The 21,480-nt window shown below is 50.4% G+C and overlaps 1 protein-coding gene across 1 annotated transcript in view; it reads left to right on the forward strand.

Annotated features, from left to right (window-relative positions):
* Nucleotides 1-10,618: 10,618 nt before the first annotated feature.
* LOC144737049 (serine/threonine-protein kinase BRSK2-like) overlaps nucleotides 10,619-21,480 on the forward strand; it is a 34,354-nt gene continuing 23,492 nt past the window's right edge. Inside the window, exon 1 of the mRNA XM_078619698.1 lies at nucleotides 10,619-11,293. Coding sequence (XP_078475824.1) covers nucleotides 11,194-11,293 — 100 coding nt within the window. The 5' untranslated portion in view covers nucleotides 10,619-11,193. The remainder of the gene's footprint in view (nucleotides 11,294-21,480) is intronic.

The following is a 21,480-nucleotide window of genomic DNA, read 5'->3' on the forward strand; positions in this document are numbered from 1 at the left end:
TCAAAATGGTGTTTGACCAAAGTGGAAAACCTATTCTCATGTTTTTGGTACTGGCAAAGGAGGTCCCATGATGTAGTTGTTCCCCCTGATCCCACATTGCTCTGATCGTGCGTTGTCTTTGAGCTGTGTACGCCTTTTGGCGTCCTCTGGTCTAACACCGTTTTGAGACGAGGCTCAAAGAAAGCTGTCTGGTGTGGCCCAATCAGTTTCAAAGACAATGCATGTATTAATTTGAAGCTTTCGTGACTGCAGGAATCCATATTCTTTAGTTTTTTCGGTAAAGTCACGTGGGTAGAAAAAATTATAGATCATGACGTTTCGATCGCAACGCATCAGACGATTGCTTGCGTTGCGATCGAAACGTCGTGATAATTTTATTGTTTTATATTTTTATTATTTTATTGTTTCCCTTCTACGTGACTTTACCGAAATAACCAAGAATATGAATCCCTGCAGTCACGAAAGCTTTAAATCGAATTTTGGTGTTGAGATGTTAAAACACCAAACTGAAACATTTTACAAGTAATCGTGTCACTGCATTAACCACAACACTTGTGGTCAGAATGCAAACAAAAAACACACTGATAATATATTCATTATACTCTGGTTCTTTCGGTGGTAAAGTCACGTGGGTAGAAAAATTATTGATCATGACGTTTCGATCGCAACGCCATCAGACGACTGCTTGCGTCGCGATCGAAACGTCGTGATCTGTTATTCTTTCTACCTTCGTGACTTTACCGCAGGAGAAGGTGGTACTGTACAGCGAAGTGTGGACTAATCCCCATCTGTTCTTTCCTTCTGTACGGGGATAGAGTGTTGCCCCCTCGCACGTTGCTTGGGTTATCTATGCGGTGTCCCCGTTTCCTCCCACACGTGTAGAACAACAACAACAACATTAAACACTGGTCATGGATTTGGCTGAAACCCGCTTTAATTTAAACGCCCCCTAAACGTAATGGCAGGACCCTGCTGAAAACGTCCCACGACTCGGTGTGAATCTCCTGGCTAAACAAGTCAACGTGTAAACGACAACGTGGATTTCCGCTGCTTCAACACAAGGGACACGCACAAAAAACAAGAACGGGACTGGCTTGGACACGTGGTGGTCTCATCGGGCCGGCTTTTAATCGATGTTGGATAACTGCCCAGATGTTCTAAGGGTTCCTGGTTTCTACGTCAACTTATATATTTTTTTTAAAAACGTCACTCAAAATAATCGACAGCGTCGCCGTTTAAAAATCAAAAGAACATTAATTAATGAGAAATGTGTGTTTGGTGTCTGCTTCATACGCAACAATCCACGCGCTGTGTGGAGTCGATATAATGATAGCCGGCACTGTGGCACACGAGGGGGTGGGTGGCCAGCACCACGCCCGACCGCCTTTGTCTCCCCAGTGGCGATGTTTACTACGCACCGCACCAGGTACTCATTTGAGGCTGAGTCGACCCAGGGGAGGCCCAGGACCGGCTCCCGTACTGTATTCGTCATCGGTGCTGGTGGCCGTGAGCGCGCTAACCGCTGCACCACCACTCCCCACAGCACACAAAGACAAAGATCCCCCGTGTAGCCTGTAACAGACTGTTGGGGCAAGTGCTGTTAGCGCTGCACCACAATACACTCACAAAGACAAAAATCCCCCGTGTAGCCTGTAGCAGACTGTTGGGGCAAGTGCTCTTACCGCACCACACACATACATCACACACAGACACACGCACAGACATACAGCACACACACACATACAGTACACACACATACAGCACACACGCACACACAGACGCGCACACAGACACACGCACACACACAGACGCACACACACACATACAGCACACACACACAGACAGTACACACACACATACAGCACACACGCACACACAGACGCGCACACAGACACACGCACACACACAGACGCACACACACACATACAGCACACACACACATACAGCACACACACACAGCACACACACACATACAGCACACACACACAGCACACACACAGACGCACACACACACAGGGTGCAACAGCCTCGGCCCGTGATGACTTATTCATGCTAATGCGAGTCGAGCCAAACGGCGATCAATAGCACACAGCGGGGACTGCATCCAGAACGGCCCCGTCTCGCAGTGGGGGGGGGGGGGGCTCTGTTAGAACAGCGACGCACGTGGCGAAGAGGCGGGGAACGGAGCGGCATTGCAATGCGCCGGTGTGGGATGTGAGTTCGTTATAATTGGGGCATCGTTGTTTGTTTTTTTGTGTGTTGGCAACTAATTTCAGGCATCTTCTTGGTTCTTTCGGTAAAGTCACGTAGAATGGAAATAATAAAATAATACAAATAAAACATAATAAAATAATCCTCACGACGTTTCGGCCACAACGCAAGCAGCCGTCCTCAGGTGGAGAACAGGTCTGTCGAGAAGACAAGAGACAATACACTATACACTACACTATACACTACACCATACACTACACTTTACTCTGTCTTCTCGACAGACCTGTTCTCCACCTGAGGACGGCTGCTTGCGTTGTGGCCGAAACGTCGTGAGAATTATTTTATTATGTTTTATTTGTATTATTTTATTATTTCCATTCTACGTGACTTTACCGAAAGAACCAAGAAGATGAATCCCTGCAGTCACGAAAGCTTTAAATCGAAATCTTACATCTTATACTTGCAAGTCCTGAATAGAGCAAACACTTGCAAATTAAATGATTACTCATCGATTGTACAATTACAATAACCCCGCCTCCTCCGCCTCTGATCTCTGCACCTGCTGGGTTCTGTGATGACGTCATCTTGCTCTGTTTAAGACCGGAAGTAGGTGGATTGCTTCACCATTCTGGCAAATCGCCTGATGATGCTGGTTGTAATTACGAGTGAAACGTCACGGTACTCAAATTGTCAACGTTGTGGATTTACTCTCCGACATACCGGTGGGCTGAAGTAGTACACTACACTATACACTACACGAAACACTACACTATACACTACACTATACACTACACTATACACTACACTATGCACTACACCATACACTACACAAAACACTAGACTATACACTACACCATAAACTACACTATACACCACACTATACACTACACCATACACTACACTTTACACTAGCACTATACACTACACTATACACTACACTATACACTACACTATACACTACACGAAACACTACACCATACACTACACCATACACTACACTATACACTAGCACTATACACTACACTACACCATACACTATACACTACACTATGCACTACACCATACATTACACAAAACACTAGACTATACACTACACCATGAACTACACTATACACCACACTATACACTGCACTATACACTACACTATACACTAGCACCATACACTACACACTACACTATACACTATACTATACACTACACTATACACTAGCACTATACACTACACTATACACTACACTATACCATACACTACACACTACACTCTCCTAGTAACTAATTGTCGCGTTTTGTCTACGTGACAAATCCCTTGCTGATTGGCTGCGTCGGGTGGTGGAGGGTTACGACGCAACATTTATACTCACGCGATCTAACCCTCCAAAAAAAAAACCTTGACTGTGAACAGAATAACTCAAACTCTTTGGTTCTTACGGTAAAGTCACGTAGGTATAAAAGAAAATAAATCACGACGTTTCGGGCGCAACACAAGCAATCATCATCAGGTGGGGAAGCATGGCCTGCTTGCTGAGGCAGACTTTTAGGTGCCTGTTGAGAACTCAGTGTAAGGACCGCCCTGGATTGGAACCACATTGGGACTGCCTTCGCGAGCATCTTGTGGAGGCTATGAGATGGGAACTCCCTCGCCTGGCATACACGAGGTCGTGGGTTCGATCTCGACCCTGACGATGCCTCTTGCATGTTTGTGTCCGGGACCACCGGGGTTTTCCCCCTCCACGTTTAGAATCAACATCTCGCGTTTGGAGTATTTGGCTGCTATAAAGTATCTACGTTGAGCTATTCATTTGTGGCGGGGCTTCACCTGGTAAAATATAACAATACAGTGAAATAATTCCATCTACTCTGCGTGCTGTTTGGTATAGGCGATGTTGAATAATCCTTGCCAGGATCTTCCCCAACACACAATTGAGAGAAGAGACGAGCCTGGTGATTGCTACAATCAATGCACACGACCTATTTAAATATTTTTTTTTAAAGTGTAATCACCGGGGCATCCTTCCAATCCTGCGGAACCCGTCCCGTGACCCAGCCGGTTATAATTGCGTCACACAAGGCAGACCTGCACACACACAATTGCCACCTTCCCTCAGCAGTTCACTTGGAAGGTCGTCTCATCAGCCAGCCACACACACGCCCAGGGGATGGCCACTTCCTCCAATGTTTGAGGCGGCACTGCTCCGCCAGGGCTAACGCCACATTGCCACGTGATGACCTCTGAGCAGAGGGATTTCCCCTCCCATGAGAGCTCATAGAAATGCTCGGCAAGTCTGCAAAACATTGCTCTTGGAGGTCAGAGATCACGAGATCACCCCTGGTTCTCCTAAGGATGGTAATAGACTCGGGTGAGGCAAAGCCATTTGTGTTGATGGACTTAAAGGATCGGTTGGGATCGCGTGCTATCCAGGCATTTTTCATCTCATCGTCAAACCGCGACCGCCACTCATCCTTGCAGCGCCGCACGGCTCTCCGAACCTCTGAGCGGAGGCTGCTGTGGGCCTCCTCGTTCTTGGACGTGGGATATTGTGGCCCAGTGGTTCTCAACCAGTTGCTGCAGCCTTGCAGCACGGGTTAAAGCAATGTACAATGTTAATAACTACTTATTCTTAGGTTTTTTCGGTAAAGTCACGTAGGTTAAAAATAAAATAAAAATCACGACGTTTCGGAGGCAACACAAGCTTCCGTCTTCAGGTGGAACCGTCGTGATTTATATTTTATTTTTTATTTTACTTTTATTTTTTTACCTACGTGACTTTACCGAAAAAAACCTAAGAATATGAATCCTTGCAGTCACGAAAGCTTCAAATCTAGAGTTAATAACTACATCGGGTTCGATGAAACAAAGGAAGATGTTGCTGATGTGCTCGTGTTTAATTTTTTTTCTTTTCGATGATTTACCTTCAAGAAAAACTAATTTGGTCACAAATCGCAGTGATGCACCACCAGGCTAAGAAGACGAACCGCTGTTGTAGACGGTGGGATGTGGGCCTGCCTCGTTCTCCCAGCTGGCTACAAGACCTTCTCCATCAGCCAGGGTCTCTAGCGAGGCCCAGATCTCCACGGGTACAATGCTGGTGATCCCAGCTGCAAGCGACGATCAACTCATATCGTGCTAGTTTTTTATTTACACGCTTTTTATTGAACTCACTCTGTCTGTTGTTGTTGTATCCTCAAATATTGTAACTCAATTTTAACCCACTTCCCAATGTGGTATCAACTGCAAACTTGGTATACTTATGTCATACTGATGACAATACTATATTCTATCATTAAAATAAAATGAAATATTTTTAAACATTATTTTTACGCGCTTTTATTTAACTCACTCTGTTGTTGTTGTCGTATGTTCAAATCTTGTAACTCAATTTTTACCCACTTCCCAATGTGGTATCAACTGCAAACGTGGTATACTTATGTCATACTGATGACAATACTATATGCTATCATAAAAAAATACATATTTTAAAACATTATTTTTTATATGTTATGTTTCGGCTTGGGTCTAATTGTCCATGCTTAACTAACGTTGCCTGTAATTCGCTATGGTCCCTTACATTGTGGCAAGCCTCGGGGCCACTTCCTGGAGTCGTGGAGTTCTGCCATTACTAGTACATTTCATTAAAGCGTGTTTTTAAAAAAGTTTTTTAAAATATTACTTATTTTTAAATCCTTTATATTAAGTTCGCTTGCTTGCTTGCTTGCGTGCTTGCTTGCTTGCGTGCTTGCTTGCTTGCTTACGACCGTGCAAATCTTTCGGTTGTTTTTGAACCCACTTCCCGTGATCCAATCGAGCTGACATTTTCCACACAGACTCGTTGTGCGAGACAATTAATGTTCGTGAAAAAAAAATTCCCAAAATTTAACACTTTTTAGGGAAAACAAATTAAATATTTAATTACCAATTGCTTAATACTGGCAGACAATTATCTGACCCATAGGTGGCAGCCATCTCAAGCCAGAGGACGAGAGGACTCTAGCCGCCACGCATATAAAGGATTTATAGTGAAAAACTTTGTTTTTACGGATTTATCTTGTTTTAGTTCGAATGGTAGATGCCCGCCACCACCGCCACCACCATAATGGGAGAACGGAAGGCGCGTCTCACAGATTCCGTCACCACGTAGCCCAGCAGATGTTACGAGAATAGGTTTTACCCTTTCTGTGAATAAAACAGTTGTGTTAAGATGTTAAAACACCAAACAGAAACATTGCGCAAGCAATCATGTCTGCGTTAACCAAACAGAGTACTTGTGGTGAACATGCAAACAAAAAACGTGCTTCATTTGAAGCTTTCGTGACTGCAAGAATCCATACTCTTTGGTTCTTTCGATAAAGTCACGAAGTTAGAAATAAAATAAATCAAATCACGACGTTTCGATCTAAAGGCCTTTAGAGGCTGACTCCTTTGCCTGGTAACGACCGCTTGTGTTGCGATCGAAACGTCGTGATTTATTTTATTTTATTTCTAACTACGTGAATTTACCGAAAGAACCAAAGAGTATAAAAACATGCTCTGGTAGTATATGATGGCGCGTTGTCTTTGAAACTGATTGGCCCACACCAGAGACAGCTTTCTTTAGAGCCCAGTCTCTAACAGCCTTAGACCAGAGGACGCCAAAAGGCGACACACAGCACAAGCACAATGCCACTTATCAGGACATCCATCCAGCTGATGTTCTTGCCCTGACCCGGCATGCCTCCGTGATGCGGTGCATCAATGTTTGTGGCTCACGTTGAACTCCTATCGCCCCGTTTCGTAGCGGGCGGGGGGAGGGCGACAATAAACTAAACGCCCACAAGTATAACCCGTAAAAACAAAGTTTTTCACTATAAATCCTTTATATGCGTGGCGGCTAGAGTCCCTCTCGTCCTCTGGCTTGAGATGGCTGCCACCTATGGGTCAGATGATTGCATGGCAGCATTAAGCAATTGGTAATTAAATATAACATTTTTGTCCTAAAAAGTGTAAAATTTTGGAAAAAAAATTTCACGAACATTAATTGTCACGCACAACGAGTCTGTGTGGAAAATGTCAGCTCGATTGGATCACGGGAAGTGGGTTAAAAAACGACCGAAAGATTTGCACGGTCGTAAGCAAGCAAGCGAACGTAATATAAAGGATTTAAAAAACCCACGTGGATGATGCGCTGGTGATTCCACAAGGCCATGGGGCTGCACAGAATTCGAGCTGCCTCCTGCTGCCCGTTGTAGAGCTGATCTGGCCCAGATGCTAGCGTCATGATGCCACTCAGACCCAATAAGATGCCTCCGTCCCGAGGGGCCACTTTAGCCATCGCTTGAGACGGGAGGTCCATACAACGGCATCCGAATGATCGGCCCTGCCTCCCTGCATCAGCGTCACACAGCGGGGAGCGGTGGCGTGGTGGTTTGCGCACTTGTGCTGCGAAGCCGCCGACCTAAGTTCACACACACACACGTGTGTACACATCTTCACGCACACAGTCACACACGGACACACAATTACACACGCACAATCAGTCTTACAATAGACATAAACAAAGATTCCCCGTGTAGCCTGTAACAGACTGTTGGGGCAAGTGCTGTTAGTGAGCAGCACCTATGAAGGCCGGCACGGCACACGAGGGGGTGGGTGGCCAGCTCCACGCGATGTTTACTACACACCGCACCGGATACTCATTTGAGGCTGAGTCGACCAAGGGGAGGCCCAGGACCGGTTCAGATAATCGTCACTGGGTGTTTGTGGCCTTGGGCGGGAATCGAACTCGGGTCTCTGGCGGGTTCGCAGCCCAGCGCCGCTAACCGCTGCCCCACCGCTCTCCACACACACAGCCACAACAACAGCCACTCGCCACTAAGTGTCGGTGACGTTACCACGGCGTTTGTGCCAGGCTAGGTGCACCTTGAGGCCACATGAAGTGTCGAACGCCCGCTGGCTGGAGGTCACGGGGCAGACCCAGATGCCACGGGTCGACTGACTGAGATGACTGGCTGATGCACCACCTATGCCTCCCACTGTACCAACTTGCTGTGTTTTAGCCGCCCGGCACTCCGCTCGTTGTTGTGAGCGTCGCTCCTCCGTCCTCCGTTGTTGTTGGAGGGCGACTGCCTCCAACTGCCCAGTAGCGTCCTTCACGAGCCTCCTCCACAGAGGCCGATCTTGACACCGCTGGTACCAGTCATCGGCAAGTCCACTCAGCTCCACGTCCTCTTGTACCACATCACTCCATCTCTTCTCTATCCCGTGCTGCGCCCGTTTAGCCCCCTCGATCCGGCCGAACAAAATCTGTTTTGGCATGCGGTGGCTGGGCATGCGGGCTACATGGCCCAGCCAATGTACGCGTGTGTGGCTGGACTTTGTCCAGCCACACACGCGTACATCAACAAAACAAATCATCACACACACACCGGGCAAACGCCACACCACACGCACACATGCCCTGATTGAGGAGTAAACGCATGGTGTCCAGGGAGAGACAAAGGCGGACGTTGTCTCACCTAGAGACGAACGAGGTGATACGAGGAGACTGAGATAGAGACACACGCGGAGACGGAGACACGCAGATGAAGACACTGACACGGAGAGACAGACACACGGAGACATAGAGAGAGACACAGAGAGACAGAGACAGAGAGACAGAGACACACAGAGAGACACACAAAGAGACACACCGAGACAGAGAGACACAGAGAAACGAGCCAGAACACCGAGACAGAGAGACACACACAGATGCATAGCCGCGCAAGACCTGGCGATAGACGCAGAGACACACAGAGACAGATAGAGACACACAGACACAGGCAGAGACACAGAGACACAGACAGAGACACACAGACACAGACAGAGACACACAGACACAGACAGAGACACACAGATACACAGACAGAGACACATAGACACAGAGACACAGACAGAGACACAGAGACACACAGACACAGACATAGACACAGACAGAGACACAGACAGACACAGACACAGAGAGACAGGCAGAGACACAGACACAGACAGAGACACAGACAGAGACACAGGCAGAGACACACACAGAGACACAGAGACACAGACACAGAGATACAGACAGAGATACAGAGACACAGACAGAGACACAGACAGAGACACCGACAGAGACACACAGACAGAGACACAGAGACACAGACAGAGACACACAGACACAGACAGAGACATAGAGACACACAGACACAGACAGAGACACAGAGACACAGGCAGAGACACACAGACAGAGACACATAGACACAGGCAGAGACACACAGACACAGGCAGAGACACAGAGACAACGACAGAGACACAGAGACACAGACAGAGACACACAGACACAGACAGAGACATAGAGACACACAGACACAGACAGAGACACAGAGACACAGGCAGAGACACACAGACAGAGACACATAGACACAGGCAGAGACACACAGACACAGGCAGAGACACAGAGACAACGACAGAGACACAGACACAGGCAGAGACACACAGACACAGGCAGAGACACAGGCAGAGACACAGAGAGAGAGATCGGACACAGACAACGATACACTCAGACTGAAAAAAACCCCGAAAAAAACCGAAATGATGAACGAAGCGAAGTGCCGACTACACCGAGCATCTTCTTGTTTCCTCTGATCGTAAAAAGAAGAGAGAGACCGGGTGGAGAGGTGGAGGAGGGGCTGGGGGGGAGAGAGAGGGGAGAGGGAGGGAGGAGAGAGAGGGGGCAGAGGGGGAGAGTGGGTGAGAGAGAGAGGGGGGAGGAGAGGGAGAGGGGGTGAGAGAGAGGGGGAGGAGGAGGAGAGGGGGGAGGAGGAGAGGGGGGAGAGGGGGGAGGAGGAGGGCGGTGAGAGGGGGGAGGAGGAGAGAGAGGGGAGGGAGAGAGGGGGAGGAGAGAGGGGAGAGGGGGGAGGAGGAGGAGGGCGGGGAGAGAGGGGAGGAGGAGGGCGGGGAGAGGGGAGAGGGGGGAGGAGGAGGAGAGGGGGGAGGAGAGAGGGGAGGGCGGGGAGAGGGGGAGGAGGAGGGGGGAGGGAAGAGGAGGGCGGGGAGAGGGGGGAGAGGGGAGAGGAGGGAGGAGGAGGGCGGGAAGGGGGGAGGAGGAGGGCGGGAAGGGGGGAGGAGGAGGGCGGGGAGAGGGGAGAGGGGGGAGGAGGAGGGCGGGGAGAGGGGAGAGGGGGGAGGAGGAGGGCGGGGAGAGGGGGGAGGAGGAGGGCGGGGAGAGGGGGGAGGAGGAGGGCGGGGAGAGGGGGGAGGAGGAGGGCGGGGAGAGGGGAGAGGGGGGAGGAGGAGGGCGGGGAGAGGGGGGAGGAGGAGGGCGGGGAGAGGGGGGAGGAGGAGGGCGGGGAGAGGGGGGAGGAGGAGGGCGGGGAGAGGGGAGAGGGGGGAGGAGGGGAGCCGCTGTGGAGGGAGACGCGGGGAGGAGCGGGAGAGCACGGGGGCCCCAGGTCGCCATGGAGTCGCTCTCGGCGAGGAAGGAAATAGCGGACGACGAGGCCGCGGCGAACGTCCTCGCAACGTCGCCCGGGCGATCGTGAAGAGGGCCCGGTACCCCTCCAGCTTGGGGTAGCGAAGAGCGGCAAAGGAATAAGAAGAATAAGGGTGGACACGCAGGGAGGGAGACGCGGGGAGGGAGACTGGGAACCGTGGGCCGCATGTAATTGCATCAGCATCTTCCGTTTCATCATCATCACCACCATCATCATCATCAGCATCTTCCGTTTCATCACCATCATCATCACCACCATCATCAGCATCATCATCTTCCGTTTCATCATCATCATCACCATCATCATCACCACCATCATCATCATCAGCATCTTCCGTATCACCACCATCATCACCATCATCGGCATCTTCCGTATGATCATCATCATCACCATCAGCACCCCCATCATCATCAGCAGCAGCACCATCAGCACCCCCATCATCATCACCAGCAGCAGCATCAGCAGTGGGATTCGCGTTGCTGCTGCTGCTGCTGAATCGGAATAACAATGTCTTCGGTGCGGGAGACGGGCGGGGTGCAGCAGCAGCAGCAGGCGCAGTTCGTGGGACCTTACCGCCTGGAGAAGACGCTGGGCAAAGGGCAAACCGGTGAGTGCCTCGCCGCCTCGTCGACTCCGCGTGTCTCTCGACAGCTCTCATCATCATCATCATCAGCAGCAGCAGAAGCAGCAGCATCATCATCAGCAGTATCATCATCATCAGCATCATCAGCAGCAGCAACATCAGCAGCAGCATCATCAGCAGCAGCATCATCAGCAGCATTAGCAGCGTCAACATCATCATCAGCAGCATCATAATCAGCAGCATCATAATCAGAGGCAGGATATTTGACTTCCATTACTAACATCATCCCAGTTATCAGCATCAGCAGCAGCAGCATCATCATCAGCAGCAGCATTATCATCAGCATAATCAGTAGCAGCAGCATCATCATCAGCATAATCAGCAGCAGCATCATCATCAGCATAATCAGCAGCAGCAGCATCCTCATCAGCATCATCAGCAGCATCATCAGCAGCAGCAGCAGTAGTATTCTTGTCTACCATGAGCATTATCCCAGTCATCTGCATCGGCAGTATCTGCAGTATCATCATCATCATCACCAGCAGCAGCAGCTTCATCATCACCAGCAGCAGCAGCAGCATCCTCATCAGCATCATCAGCAGCAGTAGCATCATCAGCAGCATCATCAGCATCATCAGCAGTGTAATTATGATCCCTCTATTCCGCTGTCTTTCTGCTCATACCTATGACAATCTCGCATCTCCATCATCATCATCGGCAGTGTCATTGTTATCAGCAGCAGCAACACAACGATCTTCATAAGCACCACCAGCAAAGACAAAGATCCCCCGTGTAGCCTTAACAGACTGTTGGGGCAAGTGCTGTCAGCAAGCACCTATGAAGGCCGGCACGGCACACGCCCGTCCGCCTTTGTCTCCCTAGTGGCGATAATCACCCACCGCAGCGGGTACTCATTTGAGGCCGAGTCGACTTAGGGGAGGCTCCAGGACCGGTTCAGATACTGGTACTAGTGGCCATGAGCGGGAATCGAACTCGCCTCGCCAGGTTCGTAGCGCGGACAGTGCGCTCACCGCTGCGCCACCGCTCCCCAGCACCCCCCCCACCCACCCACTCAATGTCTCTCTCACTACCACGGCCTCGTCTCATAGCCCAGCACCAGCACCGCCGTCGTCCTCGTGATCTCCACCGCCTCGCCGCATTTCCATCATCCCCCGTCACGTTGTGTCTCCCCTCTGCTACAATCTCCACCACCACCACCTCCTCCTCCCTCCGATGGCTCCGCAGTGTCTCTCTAGCGCCAGCATGTTCCTGTCACAGCGACAGTCATCTGTGAGCGTTCCCTCCACCTCAACCTCTCGTGTCTCCACGAGTCTCTCTCTCCTCCCCCCCTATAATTTGTGCACCATTAAGATCTCCACCACCTATGGCTGTGCGTGTGTGTGTCTGTGAGTGTGTCAGTGTGTGTGTTACCTGTGTGTGTCAGTGTGTGTGTCAGTGTGTGCGTTACCTGTGTATGTCTCTGTGTGTGTCTGTGTGTGTCAGTGTGTCTGTGTGTCTGTGTTTGTGTTACCTATGAGTATGTCAGTGTGTGTGTTACCTGTGTGTGTCAGTGTGTGTGTGTGTCAGTGTGTGCGTTACCTGTGTATGTCTCTGTGTGTGTCTGTGTGTGTGTATGCTTCGTGCGGAGAGAAGCAGGATTGGAAGGATGCCCTGGTGGTCCCCCTCTTTAAGAAGGGGGACCGCACAGACTGTAACAACTACAGGGGCATCTCACTCCTCAGTGTGCCGGGAAAGGTCCTGGCAAGGATTATTCAACATCGCCTTGCTAGGCACGCTGAGGAGAGGCTTGCGGAGCCCCAATGCGGTTTCAGGAAAGGGCGGTCCTGCACGGATGCCATATTTTCTGTCCGTCTGTTACAGCAGAGGTGTAGGGAATTCCAACAAGACCTACATCTCTGCTTTATTGACCTGGTCAAGGCCTATGATACCATCAGTAGGCCTGGAGTCTGGGTTGTTCTTCGTGCTTTCGGAGTCCCTGACCCTCTGCTTACGATCATTAAGGACCTTCATGATGGTGAGCGGGCCCAGGTGAATCTACGTGGCCGGGAGTCGGAGCCTTTCCCTGTACACCTTGGGGTGCGACAGGGATGTCATCTGGCTCCCACATTATTTAACATCTATTTTGACCACGTACTTCGTGAAGCCTTCAATAGCTGTACCGGGGGAATTTCCATTTGGTACAGATATAATGGGAGGCTGATCGATGCCCGGGTGCGATCAAGGGATGGCTCTCTATTGGTCAACCACGTTATGTATGCCGATGATTTGGTAATAGCTGCTCATTCATAGGAGTTTGAGACGCTGCTGCTGAGACTGGAGCGTGCCACTAAGAGGTGGGGCCTTGCCATCAGCCCCACCAAAACTAAGCACCTGCCTGGGTATTTTGTACCATCGGGCACTCCACCCCCACAACTCCCAATCGGTGATGGGGCAGTAGTGGAGAGAGTGGAGAGTTTCCCATACCTGGGCAGTATGCTTATGACCGGCTCCAGTTTAACAGCAGAGGTCTCATTCCGAATCAGTCGAGCGGCAATATCTTTTCATCGGTTGCGTAACGCTGTGTGGAAGCTACCTGGTCTGTCGCTCCGCACGAAGCTTCAGGTCTTCTCGCCCACAGTCATTCCCTCCCTTCTCTACGCTTGCGAAACGTGGACCCCCCTAATGGAGCATCTTCGCCGGTTGGAAACATTTAGGCTGGCCTGCCTACGATCCATCCTGGGTTTAACCAGGCTGGATTGTGTGAGGAGCTCACAAATCCTTGAACGATCTGGGCAAAGTCCCATCGGTGAGCTCCTCCGGCAGGCAAGGCTGCGTTGGCTGGGTCATGTAGCCCGCATGCCCAGCCACCGCATGCCTAAACAGCTTTTGTTCGGCCGGATCGAGGGGGCTAAACGGGCGCGGCACGGGCTAGAGAAGAGATGGAGTGATGTGGTACAGGAGAACGTGGAGCTGAGTGGACTTGCCGATGACTGGTACCAGCGGTGTCAAGATCGGCCTCTGTGGAGGCTCGTGAAGGACGCTACTGGGCAGTTGGAGGCAGTTGCCCTCCAACAACAACGGAGGGCGGAGGAGCGACGCTCACAACAACGAGCGGAGCGTCGGGTGGCTAAAGCACAGCAAATTGGTACAGTAGGGGGCACAGGTGGTGCATCAGCCAGTCATCTCGGTCATCTCAGTCAGTCGACCCGTGAAACCTGGGTCTGCCCCGTGACCTCCTGCCAGCGGGCGTTCGACACTTCACGTGGCCTCAAGGTGCACGTGGCCTGGCACAAGCGTCGTGGTGACGTCACCGCCACTTAGCGGCGAATGGCGGTTGTTTTAGTTGTGTGTCTGTGTGTGTGTTTGTGTGTCTGTGTGTTTGTCCCCGCGTTCGTGTGTTCTGGGCATCCCCTAGATCGATTCCGCCTCTAATGTGTAGCTGGTATAGTGTAGTAAACATCGCCACTAAGGGAGACAAAGGCGGCCGGGCGTGGCACTGGTCACCCACCCCCTCGTGTGCCGTTCCGGCCTTCATAGCTGCTGCTCGCTAGCAGCACTTGCCCCAACAGTCTGTTACAGGCTACACGGGGGATCTTTGTCTTTGTCTGTGTCAATGGGCATGCGAGGGAGCGGTGGCGCAGCAGTCAGCGCACTGCGCTAGGAACCCGGCGGCACTTGCCCCGCTTTCCATGGCCGACTCAGCCTTAGAGGTGCACCTTGCCGCAGTGTGTAAAACAACGGACCCCCCCCCCCGTCACCTCACGTCCCATGCCGTCCTCCTTCATAGGCGCTTGCTACTCCCTCACGGCACTTGCCCCGACGTACTGTGTAGGCTACCTGGGGGACCTTTGTCTTTTGTCAATGACGTGCATAGCCACGAATCCCCGTGTCCTCCTCCCCCCTCCCCCGCGTGTGACTCTCTCGACCTCTCTCAAAGTCCCACTATGCTCCATCCCCACCCCACCTCTCTCTTCATGATCTCTCCCTCTTAATCTCTCCCATCCTCTTGTCTGTGTCAACATCTCCTCTCTCACATTCTCCCGATCGCTCTCTTATTATTATTATTATGTTTGCACGCTTTCTATTAACTCACTCTGTCTGTCTGTCTGTCGTTGTTGTTGTTGTTGTTGTCGTCGTTGTTGTATCCTCAAATCTTGTCACTCAATTTTAACCCACTTCCCAATGTGGTATCGACTGCAAACTTGGTATATTTACGTCATACTGATGACAATACTATATTCTATCATAAACAATAAAAATATATTTTAAAACATTCATTTGTACATGTTATGTTTCGGCTTGGCTCTAATTGTCCACGGTCAACTGACGTTGGCTGTAATTGGCCACGGCCATTTAACGTTGTGGCAAGCTTCGGGGCCACTTCCTGGAGTCGTGGAGTTCTGCCGTTACTAGTACATTTCATTAAAGCGTGTTTAAAAAAAAGTATTTTTAAATATTACTTATTTTATCGATCAAAGGAAACGAGAAAATGCTCGGTTTAGTCGGCACTTTGCTTCGTTCATCATTTAGTTTTTTAGTTTTTTCCATTGCTTTGCTTTATGTTTTATCATTGTGCAACCAAATCAATCTGTGCTACTTTCTTCGTAGACACACAAACATCAAGAAGCACGCTCTGCTCATCCTACTCCCTTCCCTATCTCTCTACCCCCCCTCTCTACCCCCTCTCGCTCTACCCCCTCTCGCTCTACCCCCTCTCTCTCTACCCCCTCTCTTTACCCCCTCTCTCTACCCCCTCTCTTTACCCCCTCTTTCTACCCCCTCTCTCTACCCCCTCTCTCTACCCCCTCTCTACCCCCTCTCGCTCTACCCCCTCTCTCTCTACCCCCTCTCTTTACCCCCTCTCTCTACCCCCTCTCTCTACCCCCTCTCTCTACCCCCCCTCTCTACCCCCTCTCTCTCTACCCCCTCTCTACCCCCCTCTCTCTACCCCCTCTCTCTCTACCCCCCCTCTCTACCCCCCCTCTCTACCCCCTCTCTCTACCCCCCCCCCCCTCTCTACCCCCCCTCTCTACCCCCTCTCTCTACCCCCTCTCGCTCTACCCCCTCTCTCTCTACCCCCTCTCGCTCTACCCCCTCTCTCTACCCCCCCTCTCTACCCCCCCTCTCTACCCCCTCTCTCTACCCCCTCTCTCTCTACCCCCTCTCTACCCCCTCTCTCTATCCCCTCTCACCCTACTCTCTATCTCTCTATCTGTGGCACACGGTCACGGATCACGTTTCTCTCTCCCCGTGTCGATCACCGCCCACCCCCAGCCTCCACCCTTCTTTCTCAATGTCCGAGCCCCGTGTCTATCTCTTGAATGGCTCTGGTTGCAACACCCCCCCTCTCTCTCTCCTCAATCGATCTCTAAAACTGCCACGTGTTCACATTTCTCTATCGCCATGTCTCTCAGTGTCACAGATTCTCTCAAACTCTCTCTTTCTCTCTCGCCATGTCTCTCAGTGTCCCAGGCTCTCTCAAACTCTCTCTTTATGCCACGTGTTTACATTTCTCTAATCGCCATGTCTCTCAGTGTCACAGATTCTCTCTAACTCTCGCTCTCTTTATGCCACGTGTTCACATTTCTCTATCGCCATGTCTCAATGTCCCAGGCTATCTTCAACTTTCTCTCTCTCTATGCCACGTGTTTACATTTCTCTAATCGCCATGTCTCTCAATGTCCCAGACTCTCTCTAACTCTCCCTCCGGGTGTAGTATCTCAATCTCACGGTCACCCTCTCAATGTGCATATCGCGTTTCTCGATCTCCCATCCCCTCGTCTCTCTATCTCTCTCAGTGTCTCTCCACCTCTCTCCCTGTCTCTCGCTCGCCGAAATGCATCTCAGTGTCCCCGTCACTCCCTGCCGTTTCTCTCATCACCACCACCACTACTACCACTACTACCACCTCCACCACCACTACCACATCTGTATATCTCTATGGCAGTCACTATACATCTCCTCCCTCTCTCTCACACAAATCCCGACCCGTCACGCTCATCCCATTTGTATCTCTGTGCAGCGAATATCGCCACGTCTCTCCTCGTCTCGAGGTGCCGATGCCTCTCCAGCTCTCCCCCGGATCTATCTCTTCCCAGGTCCTTATCTCCATTAGTCGACACGGTGGCTATGAGATGTTAACTACATCGCCAGGTGTGCAGGATGTCGTGGGTTCGATCCCGACCTTGACGCCTGCTTCTGCTGTATATTTGAAGTTTGCGTGTCTCTCTCTCTCCCTGTGGTCGCGTGTATTTTTCTCCGGGTCCTCCGGGTTTTCCCCTCCAAATTTAGAATGAACGTGATGAGCCACTTCGTTGAGCTATCATTTGCGATCACCAGGTCGCTTCTGAAAAAGAGTTACAAATCTCAGTTTAAAAAAAATAGTTGAGTTATTAGTTATAGTCTCGCCCACTCTCAATGGCCTTATCCCTATCTCGAATCTCACTTCAACTCAATCTCCTCTCAATGCATCCACGTCTGACTATCTGATCGCTCTATACACAATGGCCCCAACCACTTCTTACCCTCTCGGCACCCTCCTGCCCTTCTCTCTCTCTCTCTGTGTCTCTCTCTCTGTGTATCTCTCTCTGTCTGTCTCTCTCGCTATCGCTCCCTCTCTCACGATCTCTATGTATCTCTCGCGATCCCTCTCTCTCTCGGTCTATCCGTAGCAGGCTTCGCGTCCGAACTGCGACCTGCTTGGCACGACCCTCCTGCAAGGGAGTCTTGAGACTCAGGCGATATTTTTTTTTGCTGAGTAACAGGAATCGCCCCCCCCCCCCCCCAATTTTCCCCACTTTAGTGGTCATGTGATTGGGGTGTTGCCCCCCACCCCCTCCACCCACCCCCCCACAGTCAGCAGAGTCACCACTAAAAATAAAGACAAAGCTCTCCCGAATAGCCTTGAATAGCCAGTTGGGGGCAAGTGCCGTTAGCGAATACCTATGAAGACCGGCACGGCACACGAGCGCAGGGTGGGTAGGTGGCCCAGGACCACGCTCGGCCGCCTTTGTCTCCCTCGCTCCGACGGGTACTCATTTGAGGCCGAGTCGACCTATAGGGCCAAGACCAGGACCAGGACCGGCACGGATACTCGTCACCGGTGGTGTTGGCCCTGAACGGGAATCGAACTCGGCTCTCTGCCGGGTTCGTAGCGCGGCGTGGCGCTAACCGCTGCACCACCGCTCCTCGCGCTTGTAACCAAACAACCAACAACAACTCAGTGACGACGACGTCACCCACGGCGACTTGTGCCAGGCTAGGTGCACAACAACAACAACCGCGGTTCACCACTCAGTGGTGGCGAAGTCACCCATGGCGTCTTGTGCCAGGCTAGGTGCACAACAACAACCGCCGCCGTTCGCCGCTCAGTGTCAGCGGCGGCGTCACCCACGACGGTGCCTTGTACCAGGCTAGGTGCACGTCAAGGCCACGTGTGCGTCTCGGCCTCGGATTGAAGGCCCCGCATCGAAATCGCATGGCGTGCAGTCACTTGGATTCGCAGCGGAATTGAAAATAAAATAAATATTTATCCTCGTCCCCTCCTCCCACTCGCCGCCCCCACCACCAACGTGTTGATGTTTTGACAGACTTCCGCAGCACATCTGGAGAAGATGCGCGTTTGACTTTATTTAGAGTGAGCCGCTGCAGTGAGTTACCATCACGCGGATCGGCCATTTCGTTGAGCTATCGTTTGTGATCGGTCAGGTCGCTTCTGCAAAAAAGAAGGGCATGCCTCAGTGTGCTTTGCCTGCTAAGATAAACACAATAGTTTTATATTCTTAGGGTTTTTTTCGGTGAAGTCACGTAGGTAAAAAAGTAAAAGAAGTTATTGGAGCAATATTTATTTATTTACTAATTATGATTATTTTTATTTAGTACTTTTATTTATTTATTATTAATAAATAAAAAATTTGACTTTTATTAATTTTAATTTTTTACCTACGTGACTTTACCGAAAAAACATAAGAATATGAATCCTTGCAGTCACGAAAGCTTCAAATCTAGAAAAAAAAAATAGTTATGTTTTATTTATATATGTTTTAAAAGTGTTTTGTTTACCTTCCCTTTGCTTTGCAGTGCTGTCGTGTTTTTGTAACGTCCCCGACCACTGCCTCTCTGTGAAAAAGAGCTTTATATCTTATCGGATTGCTCCAGCAAACACACAACATTCTGATTCTGACTCTGGCGGCAAGTGCTGTTAGCGAGGTGACGGGTGGCTAACACCAACATGAAGAATAGTATGATGATGATGATGATGTCAGTACGACGCTTAGTGCTCTGTAACCCACTTCTTATTCTCTCTCTCTCTGTAAAACTTCAGCATCGCGATCAATCGACTGCCAGGATGAAGATCGATGTTGATGATGTCCTTAGCCCGAGTCTCTTCTCTCATACACGTGTTCCTGCTCTTCCTGTCTCTGTTCACATTTCGGTTCTGACCCCATACGATCACCAAACAAAATGAACCGATGCTTTAACAACAACAACAATCATTTTCATTGCGTTTATCATCACGCTGCTTTTGAGGGTTTTGTTGATCGATACGAGTCGTCATCCGAGACGTCTGGCGGTTAAACCCGCGACGTACAGAGTTTTTGGAGTCGCAGTCAACTGCGTTACGCGTGAGAATGACGACTTTGCGTTCAGAATTCGTAATGCGCGCGCCGATTCGGCCCCTGGCTGCTAATGCATTAGAAGCACTCCGGGCGCTGTCCGCGGTGCTGAATCATTCAGGCCGCGCGGTATTAAGAGCGCAATAGCGCCCGACCAATTGCGTTGACGCGTCTTCTTCCAAACCTCGTTATTATTTCTTATTCTTCTTCTTCCGCGACTATATTACCCTTCCTCTTCTTGGTTCTTTCGGTAAAGTCACGTAGAAGGGAAATGATAAAATAATAAAAATAAAACATAATAAAATTATTCTCACGACGTTTCGGCCAAAACGCAAGCAGCCGTCCTCAGGTGAAGAACATGTCTGTCGGGAAGAAAGCGTCTGAATGAAACACCACCAGGCTTGGAGCGTATATTTAAGCTGGGTTGGAGGGGGAAGAGCGCCTTGACAAAAGAATTTGCATATCAAGAGGAATTGAGCATGACGACTTTACCGTGTATTTTCAGTATTTGTTCAATATTTTTCATCGTCGTCGTCGTCGTCAGCCGTGATCGATCCAGCGCCGGATGGAGGTGTCCAGAATTTGGATGCCTTCATCAGATTTCATCGTCACTCCGTCTCGTCGCTCCATCTCCTCCGCGGTGGTCATCCTCTCGGAAACGTTCTGTCCTCTGCCTGCCACGGTGGCTATGAGATGTTAACTATCTCGCCTGGTACACAAGAGGTTGTGGGTTCGATCCCGACCCAGACGCCTGCTGTATATTTGGAGTTTGCGTGTCTCATCATCATCACGGTGGCTAGGATATGTTAACTACCTCGCCTGGTATACAGGATGTCGTGGCTTTGATCCAGACCCTGACGCCTGCTGCTGTATATTTGGAGTTTGCGTGTCTCTCATCATCATCACGGTGGCTAGGAGATGTTAACTACCTCGCCTGGTATACAGGATGTCGTGGCTTTGATCCAGACCCTGACGCCTGCTGCTGTATATTTGGAGTTTGCATCTCTCATCATCATCACGGTGGCTAGGAGATGTTAACTACCTCGCCTGGTATACAGGAGGTCATGGGTTCGATCCCGACCCTGGCACCTGCTGTGTATTTGCAGTGTCTGTCTCCCAGTGTCGCGTGGATTCTTCTCCAGGTCCTGCGGTTTCCCCCTCCACGTTTAGAATCACCACAACGCGTTTACAGCATTTTTGCTTTTATAAATGTCCACGTGTTAAGCCCACTTCGTTGAGCTACCATTTGTGATAACCAGGTCGCTTCTAAAAAGAAGAGCTGCATAGCTCAGTGGGGCCTTACCTGGTCAAATAAAAAATGTGTTTAGCCTCGACCATCGATCATAATCACCATCATCACCATCATCACCATCATCACCATCATCACCGCCATCCCTTCTGGCCGTGACGCATCCTACCCAGGCCCCACTTACCTCTCCTAGCAGAGTGGATGACGATGTCATGAACCCGTGTGCTTTATGTAGCCCACGTGTTCCTCTCGCCGTCTGTCAATGCAATTCCATAATATCTCTCCACACTGTGTTCTGACTTCATGACATAGTCACACAGTGTGGGCGGAATGACATTCAGAGTTTC

The sequence above is a fragment of the Lampetra planeri genome, chromosome 64, assembly GCF_965212315.1.
Source record: "Lampetra planeri chromosome 64, kcLamPlan1.2.h2, whole genome shotgun sequence".
Taxonomy (NCBI): Eukaryota; Metazoa; Chordata; class Hyperoartia; order Petromyzontiformes; family Petromyzontidae; genus Lampetra; species Lampetra planeri.